The 14152-nt window shown below is 43.8% G+C and overlaps 1 protein-coding gene across 1 annotated transcript; it reads left to right on the top strand.

Moving 5' to 3' along the window:
* Window positions 1-515: 515 nt before the first annotated feature.
* LOC120438392 (nuclear factor 7, ovary-like) lies at window positions 516-2503 on the top strand. The gene is made up of 2 exons (XM_039608794.1): window positions 516-698; window positions 800-2503. The coding sequence occupies exon 2, from the start codon at window positions 817-819 to the stop codon at window positions 2206-2208; it is 1392 nt and encodes a 463-aa protein (XP_039464728.1). The 5' UTR covers window positions 516-698; window positions 800-816; the 3' UTR covers window positions 2209-2503.
* Window positions 2504-14152: the final 11649 nt, after the last annotated feature.

The following is a 14152-nucleotide window of genomic DNA, read 5'->3' as shown; positions in this document are numbered from 1 at the left end:
TCAAACAGTTATGTTGTAAACTTTGTGTTTCTTCAGTTTTCACGGTGTCTGAAGACAATAAGAGTGAGAGAGAGAAATAAATTTCCGAAGACATCAGTATGATGCGTGGCCATTCTTTGTTGGACCCCTGTAGTTACACTCTTTATCAGCAACTTTTACAACTTCTGGCAGGTTAATGTCTGAACTTTGGAATGAAACACAACCTTAGTTACAGGAAATAACACCACTGTCTGTAACAAAGTGAATCCACCTCAACACCACCTGTGTGTGTGTGACTGCATTACACTCCCACTGCTGGGAACCTGAACAAGAACCAGAACAAAGTCTAAAATAGAAGCTGACAAACAGCTGCACCACCGAGTGACACTTTATTTTATAAACTTCACAACAGGTTTCATGTTGTAACCTGTTGTGAAAAGACACAAAACCTGTTTAACAGCTTTTGAGCTACAGGCAGGATTGAAACACACCTTAGTTAAAAGTGAAACAGCAACATTTTTCTCCTCCACTCACGTCACTCAAATATGACAAACCAGGAAACAGGATGTTCTTTGTCCTCAGTAAAGAGAGACGCACAGACGATCAGACTGAGTTCAGACCAAACTAGCAGCTTCCTCTGAGTGAGTCCAGCTACAGGAGAGAAAAGTGGAAAACTCCAACACTGCTGCTTCAAGCTGCTGACGCTCCACACACTGAATGTAAGTTTGAGCAAAAACACGACTAAAAAGAAGTTTCGGTGAAGGTAGTAGAGGAGGGAGGGGAGCCAGGACTGACTGTACTTCCTGTCTGCTGTTTTCAGCTTCACTCACAGACTCAATGGCTTCCAGATCAGAGGAGGATCTCTGCTGTCCGGTCTGTCAGGAGGTCTTCAGAGATCCTGTTATTCTGTCATGTAGCCACAGCTTCTGTAAAGACTGTCTGAAGAGATGGTGGAGAGAGAGACCAACACACGAGTGTCCAGTTTGTAAGAGAAGATCTTCAAAGGAAAAACCACCTTTAAACCGAGCTTTAAAGAACCTGTGTGAGTCGTTCTTACAGGAGAGAGATCAGAGAGCTTCAGAGGCTCTCTGCAGTCTGCACTCTGAGAAACTCAAACTCTTCTGTCTGGACCATCAGCAGCCAGTGTGTGTCGTCTGCAGAGACTCAGAAAAACACACCAATCACAGATTCAGACCCATCGATGAAGCTGCACAACAACACAAGAAGGAACTTCAGGAAACTCTGGAGCCCTTAAAGAAGAAGTTAAAGGTTTGTGAAGAAGTTCAAGTGAAGTTTGATCAAACAGCAGAACACATTAAGGTCCAGGCCCGACACACAGAGAGGCAGATTAAGGAGCAGTTTAAGAAGCTTCAGCAGTTTCTAGCAGAGGAAGAGGAGGCCAGGCTGGCTGCACTGAGGGAGGAAGAGGAGCAGAAGAGTTGGATGACGAAGGAGAAGATGGAGGCTCTCAGCAGAGAGATAGCAGCTCTTTCAGACACAGTCAGAGCCACAGAGGAGGAGCTGAGAGCTGAAGACGTCTCATTCCTGCACAACTACAAGGCTGCAGTGGAAAGAGTCCAGCGCTGCCCCCTGCTGGATGATCCACAGCTGCCCTCAGGAGCTCTGATAGACCAGGCCAAACACCTGGGCAACCTGACCTTCAACATCTGGAAAAACATGAAGGACATGGTCTCCTACACTCCTCTCATTCTGGACCCAAACACTGCTCATCCACAACTCATCCTGTCTGAAGATCTGACCAGTGTGAGAGGAGGAAGAGAGAGGCAGCAGCTTCCTGATAATCCAGAGAGGTTTGATCATTACTGCTCTGTCCTGGGCTCTGAGGGCTTTAACTCAGGGACTCACAGCTGGGATGTTGAAGTTGGAGACAGTACAATTTGGAGACTGGGTGTGTTAGCAGAGGCTGTGCAGAGGAAGGGAGACATACGGTCTGGATTGTGGACAATTGGTTTCAATTTATTTCTGCACTTTGCACACTCACCATCAGGTGAAACTGCTCTCTCAGTAGAGAAGAAGCTCCAGAGGATCAGAGTGAATCTGGACTGGAACAGAGGAAAGCTGTCGTTCTCTGATCCTGATACTAACACACACATACACACCTTCACACACACTTTCACTCACAGGATGTTTCCATACATTAATACTTTGGATGGTAAAGTGAAGGTGTTGCCCTTGAAGGTGTCAGTGTCAGTGGAGCAGATGAGTTGAGGATGATGATATTTCTAATGTTGTTTCCTGTCAGTGAATTGAAGCTGTTAAACTGCAGCTGTCCTCCTGCTGCCTCGTTGTTCCAAAGCTCTTTGTTTCTCTTTTAGTTCTCACTGTTTCTTTCTGTTTCTGCTGTCCACCTTTTCACATGGAAAATCATTTCACTGTTTCTCACTGAATGACTCCCCAAACTAGATTTGAAATTCTATCAAGCTTCTAATCCTTACAAGTGATTCATGTTTCTATTTGATGTGTGTAAATGGAGATGATTTAGTTTGCTGGGATATGGACTGACATGTGTGTTGAATGGGAGGAGCAGTTTGTTGTTGTCTTCTTGTCTGTTTATGACAACAATAAATATATTGTTGAAACAATGATTCATGTTTAACTCCATATATGAAATGTTTCTGATCTTTGAATTCTGTTTGATTAAAGACTTTCTTCATGACACAAATGAGATTTCAGTGTATTAATAGAACTAAATAAGCTCAGAGTTGAAAGGCTGGAGTATTATGTACGTGCTTCACTGTCAGTATCTTCAGGGGATTCAAAGGAAACATCAAACTGCTGTAATGAGATAAACTAGTTGGGCTGAACACACTTATCTGTAGTTTGTCTCCATCCAGGATCATCAGAATATAATGAACATGTGTGAAGAGCCAAAAAATGCTGCTGCCCTCTCAGCATGATGAGCTCCAGCCTTTGTTAACAGGACAACAGGAAACATGAGACAACTTTCAGAGACAGTAACCAACTGTGGCCACAAGATGGCAGCAGCTGATTTGAGATCCTTTATTGGACAGAACGACTCTGTGACGTCATCAGAGAGACGGCCTTCACTTTGATAGATCTGACGTCATGTCTGCACTGCGATGATGAAAGCTGATAAACACATTGTTATTGATCCATGAAATCACCTCTGTCCTCTCAAGTGTAGCTGTTTACAGAGCTAAAGAAGTCCTTCATCATCAAAACAGAAAAACATGGATTTCCTGTATTAAGTGACGTCATCCTCACTCTAACCTCTTACATACATTCTGTTCAGTTTTCCTGCTGTAAGAAATAAACTGTGTGGAAATATAAATGCAGGGAAACATCCATTAATCACAGGTGAGCCGTTTGTTTCTGACTCACATTAAATGAGGCTTCAGGTGTAAATACCTCAGAAGTGTTTCTGAGTTCAGTAGAACCAGACCCAGTCAACCATCATGGCATCCACTACACAATGCAACAGAAAGGCCTTCATCATCTGCTGAACCACCTCTGAACCACGACGCTCTCCCTGCATCTAAAAGCTGTTAGTCAGGATGAGATGCTGCTGTGATCGCTCACAGTTTACCTGTGAGATCTTTGTAAATATTGTCTTTGTTTCTGAAGGAAACACCTTTAGTCTGTTTGTATTTGGAGTGCAGATCTGGGCGTCCATCACTTTAACCTGCACACGTTTAGTTATTGAGTGTAGTTGATGTTTGGCAGCATTTTATAAGTGACAGTTCATGAACGGTGCAGGAACAGAGGACGCCTGACCATCCTACCTGTGTCAGTAAGAAAACGTAAGAAAAAGTTAAGGTGGTTCTAATATGTGACCTGTTGAATTATTTACAGGGATTTATTTTTCATTTAAAGCATCATTTGTGAAGTTTTTATGAAGTTTAGTTCTTTTATGTTCTTTGTGTAACGTTTAGATTTTCTTCTCTTGTGTTTTAACTCTTCAGGTTTCCTGTAACAGAGATGTAAACCACCGTTTTCTGATAGTGCTGCACTGCACCGTTTTAATAATAATTAAGAATAATCATACAATTGTTACTCCAGTGAGTTGAAAATTTTCCTGTATAAATTAAGGAAAATGTTTGTTGTTATCATATTTCAAAAATGCTCAGTAAATAGATATTGAATAAAACAAAGCACAACTGAATGTTATCTGAAATCTTATTACTGTCTTGTAAAGCTGAACTTAACCACTTGCACATGAATAGATAGTGTCACGAGTTATTGGCTACATACACAGACACTGACATTTTACATGGGCATAGTTAAAGGTTTTTAGAAATATTACTGTCAATGAACTGGGAACTAAAACACCAGGTCTGTGCTTTATGTGAAATGGTCAACACTTTAACAAATCTTTTAAAATACTACATGACAAAATCTCACCATATATTGTCAGGAACCTAGATTCCTCCGACTAAAATTGACATTTCTAATAATGATTTATCCGCTTGACCTTCGTCCTTCCAGGTCAAAAGTGATAGGTCTGTTTTCAGAGACCCTATGCGCTGTGAGTCTTGAGAGCCACAAAGCTAAAAAAAGATGGCCTGAACTGCTTCAAAGGTATAACTCATCTGCTTCAAATAATCAATGTTGAGAGCATACAGAAGGCCAAAGAGGTATGGCAGGGCAGGAGAGGGGTCTGGACAACAGCATGGTCTCACACAGACGTACAGGAATCATCATCTCTTAGGATGGTGAGGTTGGCAACAGATGCACTATTCAACACTGGTTCCAAAATGTCAGTGTCCTGAAGAAAAGTAAAAGATGAATTATTGAAAGTGAAGAAAAACTAAAGACAAAATACATTTCTACAGATTTTAACTTAAACCTCCAAACCATGCTGGTCATTTGACTCATGGAGGTTTTAAATAGAAAACGCTTATTTTCCTTTAATTAATGAAACAGTAGCTTTCACCCACCAACCTTGTGATGAGTTTTGTACAAAATTATTTTCTGCCCTGGAACATCCACTAACAGCAGAAAAAAGGGAGCGAGAGTTATGACATATGCAATGCTCATCATAACATTTTCTGGACTGCACTGAGGTGGTGTACATTTCCACTTTGGATGAACTCATCCTTTAAAATATCTTATAAGAATTAGTTTTAGTTGCATTACTTTTTTTGGACTCACCAAACACTTCAGGAAAACCTCTGTTGCATTTTCTCCGAGGACAGCGAGCAGGCCTCTCAGTGCTGCTGTTTTTCAGTGGGACACAATGTCCGATGTCTAAAGAGTATTCAGTGGAAAACAAGCATTTCGATTAGTATAGTAATGTGGTGTATTTATACACAATGCAAAATTAGAACTCTTTTATAGTAATGAAAATAAAGCACAGGTCAGACCCAGCAACATGTAAAACTAAAAAAAGCATTGATAAAAATACAATAACTGTGAAAACATTAATACTATCTGCAATGTGAAATCTACAACACACAATCCTTAAATATTGTCTCATTTTTGTCATTATGTAAAAAGCTCTGAAAATGTAGCAACACAGAGCATGAAGTACAACTTTAATTTGTGACAATTAACTTACAGTAATTAAGGACATTAGGCAGTCTTACACAAGCTGTCCAACTGTCCAGTTAGCTTTAAACATTATCGTAAACAGTGCAGCACCAGATAAACGGTGACTATTGAAAAAAATGAAAAAAACAATGTCAGACGATATGCAAGTTACTTATATCACTGTCATATAACTGGTGCACGTCTGTCCTCCAACGACCCATGAAAGTGTTTTTTGTTGGTCAGTGTTAACATCATGTCTCCACTCAGTGATAACATTAAAACTGCTTACAAAACCGGTAATAAGCAAATAAGTTTTACCACGGCAGACATGCAGTAAAAAAGCCAGTGTGAGATGTCGTCATTTAGAGATAAAGGTCTGTCTGAATTTCAGTGTTTAACATTAAACAGTATCAAACATTACTGTTTGCAGAGTTCGAACAAGCTGGACCGATACTCTGAGCTGAAACCTTAGCATAGAAGTAGGTGAAGGGCTGGAAATGTCGGTAGGTGCGTGAAATAAATCCTAACACCCTTAGTTAACTTACTGGCTAGGGGCAAATGGTCGGCAGCTCCCACATCTGTCCAGAAAGCGTCCAAATACTACACTCCAACTGCAGACCACGCGAAAATCCGTAATGGTCGAAAACTGCAGTTCACATCCAACTTTGGTCAATTTTTCTCAGGAAGTTTTCAGCACAGAACACGTTGACCGACCACCATCACACAGCTCAGGTCTGCTCAGGATCAGAGCTTCAAGGTCCGTTTGTCCTAGTTAGTGGTGTGCGGATCAATATTGAAATATGGATTCTTCCAATACCAGTAATTTATGTTCTAGAATCGATTCTCAAATATCCATATTTTAGTACTTTGGGGTAAATTTGTACAGTCGTGGCCAAAAGTTTTGAGAATGACACAAATATTCGTTTTCACAAAGTTTGCTACGTCAGTGTTTTTAGATCTTTGTGTCAGTTGTTTCTGTGATGTATTGAAGTACAATTAGAAGCACTTCATAAGTTTCAAATGCTTTTAATGAGAATTACATCACATTTATGCAAAGAGTCAATATTTGCAGTGTTGGCATGACACAGGACTGATGGTAGCGCTCACCTTTTCTTCTCTGGACAGTCTTTTTTCCAGATGCCCCAAACAATCAGAAAGGGGCTTCATCAGAGAAAATGACTTCACTCCAGTCCTCAGCAGTCCACTCGCTGTACTTTTTGCAGAATATCAGTTCGTCCCCGATGGTTCTTTTGGAGAGAAGTGGCTTCTTTGCTGCCCTTCTTGACACCAGGCCATCTGCCAACAGTCTTCGCCTCACTGTTAGGATGCCTGGGTCGTTGACCCAGGGTTTTGGGGTTTATTATATTATTCATAATTTCTAGTTTTTGGTTTCTTTGAGTTCTGTCTTATGGTTTATGTCTCTGTCTTCTTTAGTTGCTCTGTCTCCCCTGTCAGCTGTATCCCCTTGTCTAGTTCGCGTCTCTGTGTATCCTTTGTTGCTATATCCCCGTGTCCAGTCAGTGTCTGTGTCTGCCCTGGTCCCACGTCTCTGTTCCCTCTGTTGTAGTGCCTGCCTGTGAGTCTGTGTCTGTAAGTTCAGTCTGTGTTATGTTTCCTGTTTTATTTTGAAGGTCCATGTCTTATGTTAATATATCTGGTTTTGCTTCCTTGTCTCGTTAGTCCTGATTTGCCCCAGCTGTGTTTCCCTCCTGTTGCCCATTCCCTGATTACTCCCTCTGCGTATTTAAGCCCTGTGTTTTCCTGTGCTCTCTGTCGTGTTCTACCGTTTATTTTGCTGTGTGTTTTGTCTGCTTGCCTGAGTTTATTTTTGCACTTTGGAAGTTTGTTATTTTGAGTTCAGCATTAAAGCTGTTTTGAGTTCACCTTTTGACTTTGAGCGTCTGCACTTTGGGTCCTCCTTACCACCACTCCTGCCTGCACACAGCCTACACCTAACAGAAGATCGCGACCAGAACATGGACCCAGCAGACGTTGAACTGCACGAGCGCCGGCAGGTAGCTCTCTCCCAGCTAGAGGAGGAGCTCCGGTGGAGGCCATGGCTCACCCCCGACTATGGGCGCATTTTTCATGGGACTCGTTTAGCTCTGGGGGGTCCCCGGAGATGCCATGCCGCTTCACCTCCTGCTTCGCCTACACTTGTGCTACCTACACTACAAGTCGGAGGTCTGCGTTTAACTTCGGACACGCATTCCGTGCTGGAGCCTCAGCATTACTCCTCCCGAGGTAAGCGGCGCCCACGCCGCCATCATAAGGACACTTCTGAGCAATTTGTGGCGAGTCGAAATAACTACATTTCCCACACTGAGCCTATAAACAGAAAGGACTATAATCTCACCTCAGACACCTTCGGGATCTCTTTTCTCGATGATGATTTGGATTGGGAGGCCAGTTTTGGTTTAGCTCCTCACGAGTTAGTTAATGACAATATACATTCCTCTGAGATTTTTAGTCCTAAGACGGTTGATCGTGGTGGAAATAAGCTAAAACCCACTTTTGCCAAGTCTGTTTTTTCTAAACCTGGCCACGTAAAGTCTGAGACTGTGAAAACTGTTAAACCGAAGACTGTACAGACTGGTAAACGTGGTGGGAAAGGGTCGTCACCTGTTTTTGATGAGCCGGTTTTCATTGAGCCTGCTCCTTTGCCTTCCTGTTCTCCTCCGCCCAGGGCGGCTGTAGTCCAGCCGTCTCCTGCACCTGTATCAATTCCGCGGGTGAGGGGGGCTAGGGCCCAGTTTGTCCCTGCTCCAGTTTCCAGGCCAGCTGAGGCTCCGCTAGTCTCTGCGCCCGTACCTACTCCGCGGGTGGGAGCGGCTACTGCCCAGCAGGCCCCCGCACCTGTTTCTGTCCTCGCGGGAGGCTCTGGTGAGTCCATCCGGCAGTTTTCTTCGGGCTCCATAGGCTCAGAAAACCTAGCTCAGCCATCTGCTCCTCCACCACCTCACCCACCATTACTACCATCGTTACAACAGTCAATAGAACTTAAACTTCTATCCATAGCTCAAACATTAGCTCACCTCTCAGCTCAGTCGCCTGCTCAGTTACCACCTGCCTCCGCTGGAGGGTCCGAGGGGCCCGTCCGGCCACAGCCACCTGTCTCCGCTGGAGGGTCCGAGGGGCCCGTCCGGCCTTCTGTCTCCGCTGGAGGGTCCGAGGAACCGCTCCGGCCGTCTGTTCCCGCTGGGGGTTCTGGAGAACCGCACCAGCCTTCTGCCTCCGCTGGAGGGTCCGAGGGGCCCGTCCAGCCTTCTGTTCCCGCTGGGGGTTCTGGAGAACCGCACCAGTCTGTGTTTGCCTCCGCTGGAGGGTCCGAGGGGCCCGTCCAGCCACAGCAACCTGCCTCCGCTGGAGGGTCCGAGGGGCCCGTCCAGCCACAGCAACCTGCCTCCGCTGGAGGGTCCGAGGGGCCCGTCCAGCCTCCGTCACCACCACCTGCGGCTCCCACGCCGTCGCCTGCAGAACCACCACCTGCGGCTCCCGCGCCGTCGCCTGCAGTGCCACCCTCTGCTTCGCCTGCCTCGTCTGGTCCAGCTTCAGCTCCGGCTTCTGCGTCGCCTGGTCCGGCTCCGGCTTCTGCGTCGCCTGGTCCGGCTCCGGCTTCTGCGTCGCCTGGTCCGGCTCCGGCTTCTGCGTCGCCTGGTCCGGCTCCAACTTCTGCTTCGCCGTCGCCTGGTCCGGCTTCGCCGTCGCCTGGTCCGGCTTCAGCTTCGGCTTCACCTGTCCGTCCTGCTCGTCCTGCTCGTCCTGTCCGGCCGCTTTCCAGGCCGATGGCTGGACGTCATTGTCGTCGTGGACGGCCCCCTTCCAGGCCGATGATTAGGCATCCTCGCCATCGTGGCCGGCGACGTCATTGTCGTCGTGGACGGCCCCCTTCCAGGCCGATGATTAGGCATCCTCGCCATCGTGGCCGGCCTCCTGACCTGCTCCGTCGCCGCCGGTGCCTCCCGCCCGGCCGGCCTCCTGACCTGCTCCGTCGCCGCCGGTGCCTCCCGCCCGGCCGGCCTCCTGAACTTTTTTCTGGACTCTTGGGCCATCGTCCTCCGGGCCGGCCCCCTGAACCTTTTCGAGACTGTTGCCTGGGCCTCTGCGCCTTTCATGGGCCCTTTTGTTTGTTTTCTTTTGGACTGTTCCTGGGCGTCAGTGCTGTTGTTTTGTTCTGTTTTGGACTTTGTTCCCTGTGTTTTGGTTTCTGGTTCCTTGTGTTTCGTTTGTTTCGTGCCCTCCGTCCTGTTTCCCCCACCGCCCACCCTGGTTGGGTTGTTTTTTGTTTTTGGGGTTCTGGTTTGGGCTGTCTGGCAGCCAGCCCTTAAGGGGGGGGTACTGTTAGGATGCCTGGGTCGTTGACCCAGGGTTTTGGGGTTTATTATATTATTCATAATTTCTAGTTTTTGGTTTCTTTGAGTTCTGTCTTATGGTTTATGTCTCTGTCTTCTTTAGTTGCTCTGTCTCCCCTGTCAGCTGTATCCCCTTGTCTAGTTCGCGTCTCTGTGTATCCTTTGTTGCTATATCCCCGTGTCCAGTCAGTGTCTGTGTCTGCCCTGGTCCCATGTCTTGTTCCCTCTGTTGTAGTGCCTGCCTGTGAGTCTGTGTCTGTAAGTTCAGTCTGTGTTATGTTTCCTGTTTTATTTTGAAGGTCCATGTCTTATGTTAATATATCTGGTTTTGCTTCCTTGTCTCGTTAGTCCTGATTTGCCCCAGCTGTGTTTCCCTCCTGTTGCCCATTCCCTGATTACTCCCTCTGCGTATTTAAGCCCTGTGTTTTCCTGTGCTCTGTCGCGTTCTACCGTTTATTTTGCTGTGTGTTTTGTCTGCTTGCCTGAGTTTATTTTTGCACTTTGGAAGTTTGTTATTTTGAGTTCAGCATTAAAGCTGTTTTGAGTTCACCTTTTGACTTTGAGCGTCTGCACTTTGGGTCCTCCTTACCACCACTCCTGCCTGCACACAGCCTACACCTAACACTCACTGTGTGTGGAGATGCGCTCACACCTGCCTGCTACCATTCCTGAGCAAGTTCTGCACTGGTGGCACTCCGATCCCGCAGCTGAATCATCTTTAGGAGACCATCCTGATGCTTGCTTGACTTTCTTGGGCGCCCTGAAGCCATCTTCACAATAATTGAACCTCTTTCCTTGAAGTTCTTGATGGTCTGATAAATGGTTGATTTAGGTGCAGTCTTAGTAGCAACAACTTCCCTGCCTGTGAAGCCATTTTTATGCAACGCAATGATGGCTACATGTGTTTCCTTGCAGGTAACCATATTTAATAGGAACGATTTCAAGCATCACCCTCCTTTTATTCTAACTCAGTCAGCATAACATAATGATCTCCAGCCTTGTGCTCGTCAACATTCTCACCTGAGTTGATGAGAACATTATTGAAATGATCTCAGCAGGTCATTTTATGGCATGAAATGCTGAATGATGAAAAGCAGTGGAATTTGAATTTTTTGAGATTAAGTTAATTTTCATGGCAAAGAAGGATTTTGCAATTCATCTGATCATTTTCCAAAACATTTTAGAGTATATGGAAATTGCTATTATAAAAACTGAGGCAGCAAACTTTGTGAAAACCAGTATTTGTGTCATTCTCAAAACTTTTGGCCACGACTGTAGTTTATCATTAACAGGAACACAGTGGAAAGAAACTATATCATTCAGATCATCTAAATTGGAAGGAACTACTTCCTCTTATGCCTTTTATAGTTATAAGGCTGTATAAATGTGTCCCAGCCCCTGGCATGCGCACTCACAACAATGGTTGAGTGTAAAAGGAGTCATGTGTGGATGTATTTTACCTCCACAAACAGCCAAGATGCAGTTTGCGATACATGTGGCAAGACAGTGAGGTGTTGTGGCAACACCACTAACCTCGTCAAACACCTCAGAGTAAATCATATCACAGAATATGACGTGCGTATGTTGAGGCGAACTGAAGAGGAGGACAGGAGAGGGTGCTGCGAGGGCGAGACAGACGTCTCTCACGGAGTCCTTTAGTGCTGCAGGCAGGCAAGGTGTTCAAATAGCACAACTTCAGTTTTTTATTTCTATATGATAATTCTGCATTATTAAGTGATAAGAACAAGTAGTCTGATGTCCTGTAATCATTATGAAGCTATATTATTATTACAATTACATAATACAATTATGTATTCTATTATGAAATACAATGAAACATTAAGTTGAATTTTACTTGTTATCGGATCGGAAAGGAAATCAGTGGTATCACACATCACTAGTCCTACACTGCAAAAAAAAAAAAAAAAAAAAAATCCTAAAAAAACAGTAATATTCCAGCAGCTGGGGCACCAAAATAATGCCATAAAATAGCAGAAAATAACTTTCTCATAAAAATACAGTTATTTTTAGTAATGACAATACAGTTTGTTGCCCTAATTTTACATGGGATATTGCCGTTTCCAAGTGCTTTTAAACATTAAATTAGGAACATTGTAATGTGATTAAACAATGAAATTACCTATAAACAAGGTCAATGAATGCAGCAATATGATTAATAATACTTGAATGTACAGAAATATACAGTTAACAGTTGGTTTAAATAAAAATGGATTGCATTCATATAGCGCTTTTCAAGACCCTCAAAGCGCTTTACAAATTCCACTATTCATTCACTCTCACATTCACACACTGGTGGAGGCAGCTACAGTTGTAGCCACAGCTGCCCTGGGGCACACTGACAGAAGCGAAGTTGCCATATCGCGCCATCCGCCCCTCTGGCCATCACCAGTAGGCGGTAGGTGAAGTGTCTTGCCCAAGGTCACAATGACCGAGACTGTCCGAGCCGGGGCTCGAACCGGCAACCTTCTGATTACAAGACGAACTGCCAACTCTTGAGCCACGATCAAAATAACATTATTTGATGTAAAAAAAAAAAAAAAGTTTATAAGAATCACTTTATATATTTTTCCATAGCATTACATTTGAATTGAACAGTTCAATCTTTCAAATAATGGACAAACATTTGTGAAAGTATGATACATTTCTGAATGTATTTTAACAATCTAAATATGCATATGTACAGACAGATACATTTAAAAAACAAGAAAATTATGTTTTATTACATTTAAAGTGATTTTATGTTATTTTACACTTGAAATGTAAACTCACAGTCTATTTATGTAAATCTAATGATATTCTAGAAAAACAGTACAAAACTGTAAAATACACAGTAGAATACTTTTATATTACAAGTTTTTTTTACAGTGCAGTTTAAACTTGTTCAGGCATGCACATGTCAGTAGCCTATGGGGTTTCCCACTGGTTCCAAAGTTGAGTCAAAAAATCTGCTCAATAGTTGATGAGCTTTGTTATGTTCTATAGAAACTCTTAGTTAGGACATCAGTGAAAGAAATTAGTTGGGCAGAAAAGCTTTTTAGATTTTAAATGGAAAGTTTTATTTCTGAAACTTTAATGAAATCAACAATTACTTGTTATCGTTGTTACAGTGTACTGTGTCAGAGAGGTGGTGTATGGTGCTGGGTGTAGTCTCTCTGCTGGTTCATAGTTTTACTGAGGAGCTGTGTTCATGTCAGGAAGGTTTAGTCTGATCACTGTGGTGCAGTTTGGTTTACTCTGTTTCTGAGATGTGGATTGTTTGTAGGATCAGTCTCTGCAGGTCACCTGATACCTGGCAGTGAAGTGTTTATAAATCAGCTCCGTCAGATTTAATCCAACAGAATAACATGTAAAACTCTCCAGGGCTTTTAATCTGAAACTTTCTCTACAGCTGTCTGGAGTTTTTTTTACATTAAAATATTCTGGGATTACCAGACTGTCCACATCATGTGTCCTACCAAAACTTTCATCTGTCATAGCTTTCATCCACTAACATCCCCTGACATTAAACCCAAATATGTCAGAGTCTGCAGTGTGATCATTTAATGTGGTCTGGAAAAGCTGCAGTGGCTCGAGCCAAAGGTTTAATATTAAAAGAAAAGGGAAGCACAGAGTACCAGAGCTGTCACATTAAAAGCTCCAGAAAAGGGAACATGTGACAGTGACACCAGAAATGTTTAATATTAAAGGGAAACTTGATTTCATATGTTAATAAACATAATGCAATATCCAAAAAGAAAAATGTTTAAAACCACAGAAGAAGAAAATATGATCTTATAGTTCTAAGTCAAGTTTCAGATTAAAAGCTCGTCATTTAAAGTAAAGTCAAATGTGCTGGAAAGGGGTTAATTAGAAAAACAACAGAAAAACATATTAGAAAGACCATGATAACAGGGTTCTTGCTGTTTGGCACTGGCCTGGCCCTGACTTATCGAAGAATAAAGAAAGCGGAAACAGCTGTTGAAATCCCCAAAGGCTGCCCGCTATGTTGATTGGAATGATTGAGCGAGCCGTGGCTTCTCAGAATGAGCTCATCAGACGCAGCACGGATGACATCTTGAAGAAGCTTGCAGCTGCTGTGAGTGCTGAGACTCTGACAATCTGACAACATCTTGGAGAGGCCACAGCTGTCGTGAACACTCATGCTCTGTGAGCAAACTGGATAACATCTCGGTGTAGCTGGATAACATCGAGGAGAGGCTCATGGCTCTCCAACAGCAATGGTGAGGAACCAGTGATGGACATTAGATCGACTGTAACATTGACATGCAGTGGTTCGCACTACAGCAAGA

This window comes from Oreochromis aureus, linkage group 3, assembly GCF_013358895.1.
Source record: "Oreochromis aureus strain Israel breed Guangdong linkage group 3, ZZ_aureus, whole genome shotgun sequence".
Taxonomy (NCBI): Eukaryota; Metazoa; Chordata; class Actinopteri; order Cichliformes; family Cichlidae; genus Oreochromis; species Oreochromis aureus.
The sequence above is the reverse complement of the archived record's forward strand: the minus strand, read 5'-3'. Positions and strand labels throughout refer to the sequence as shown.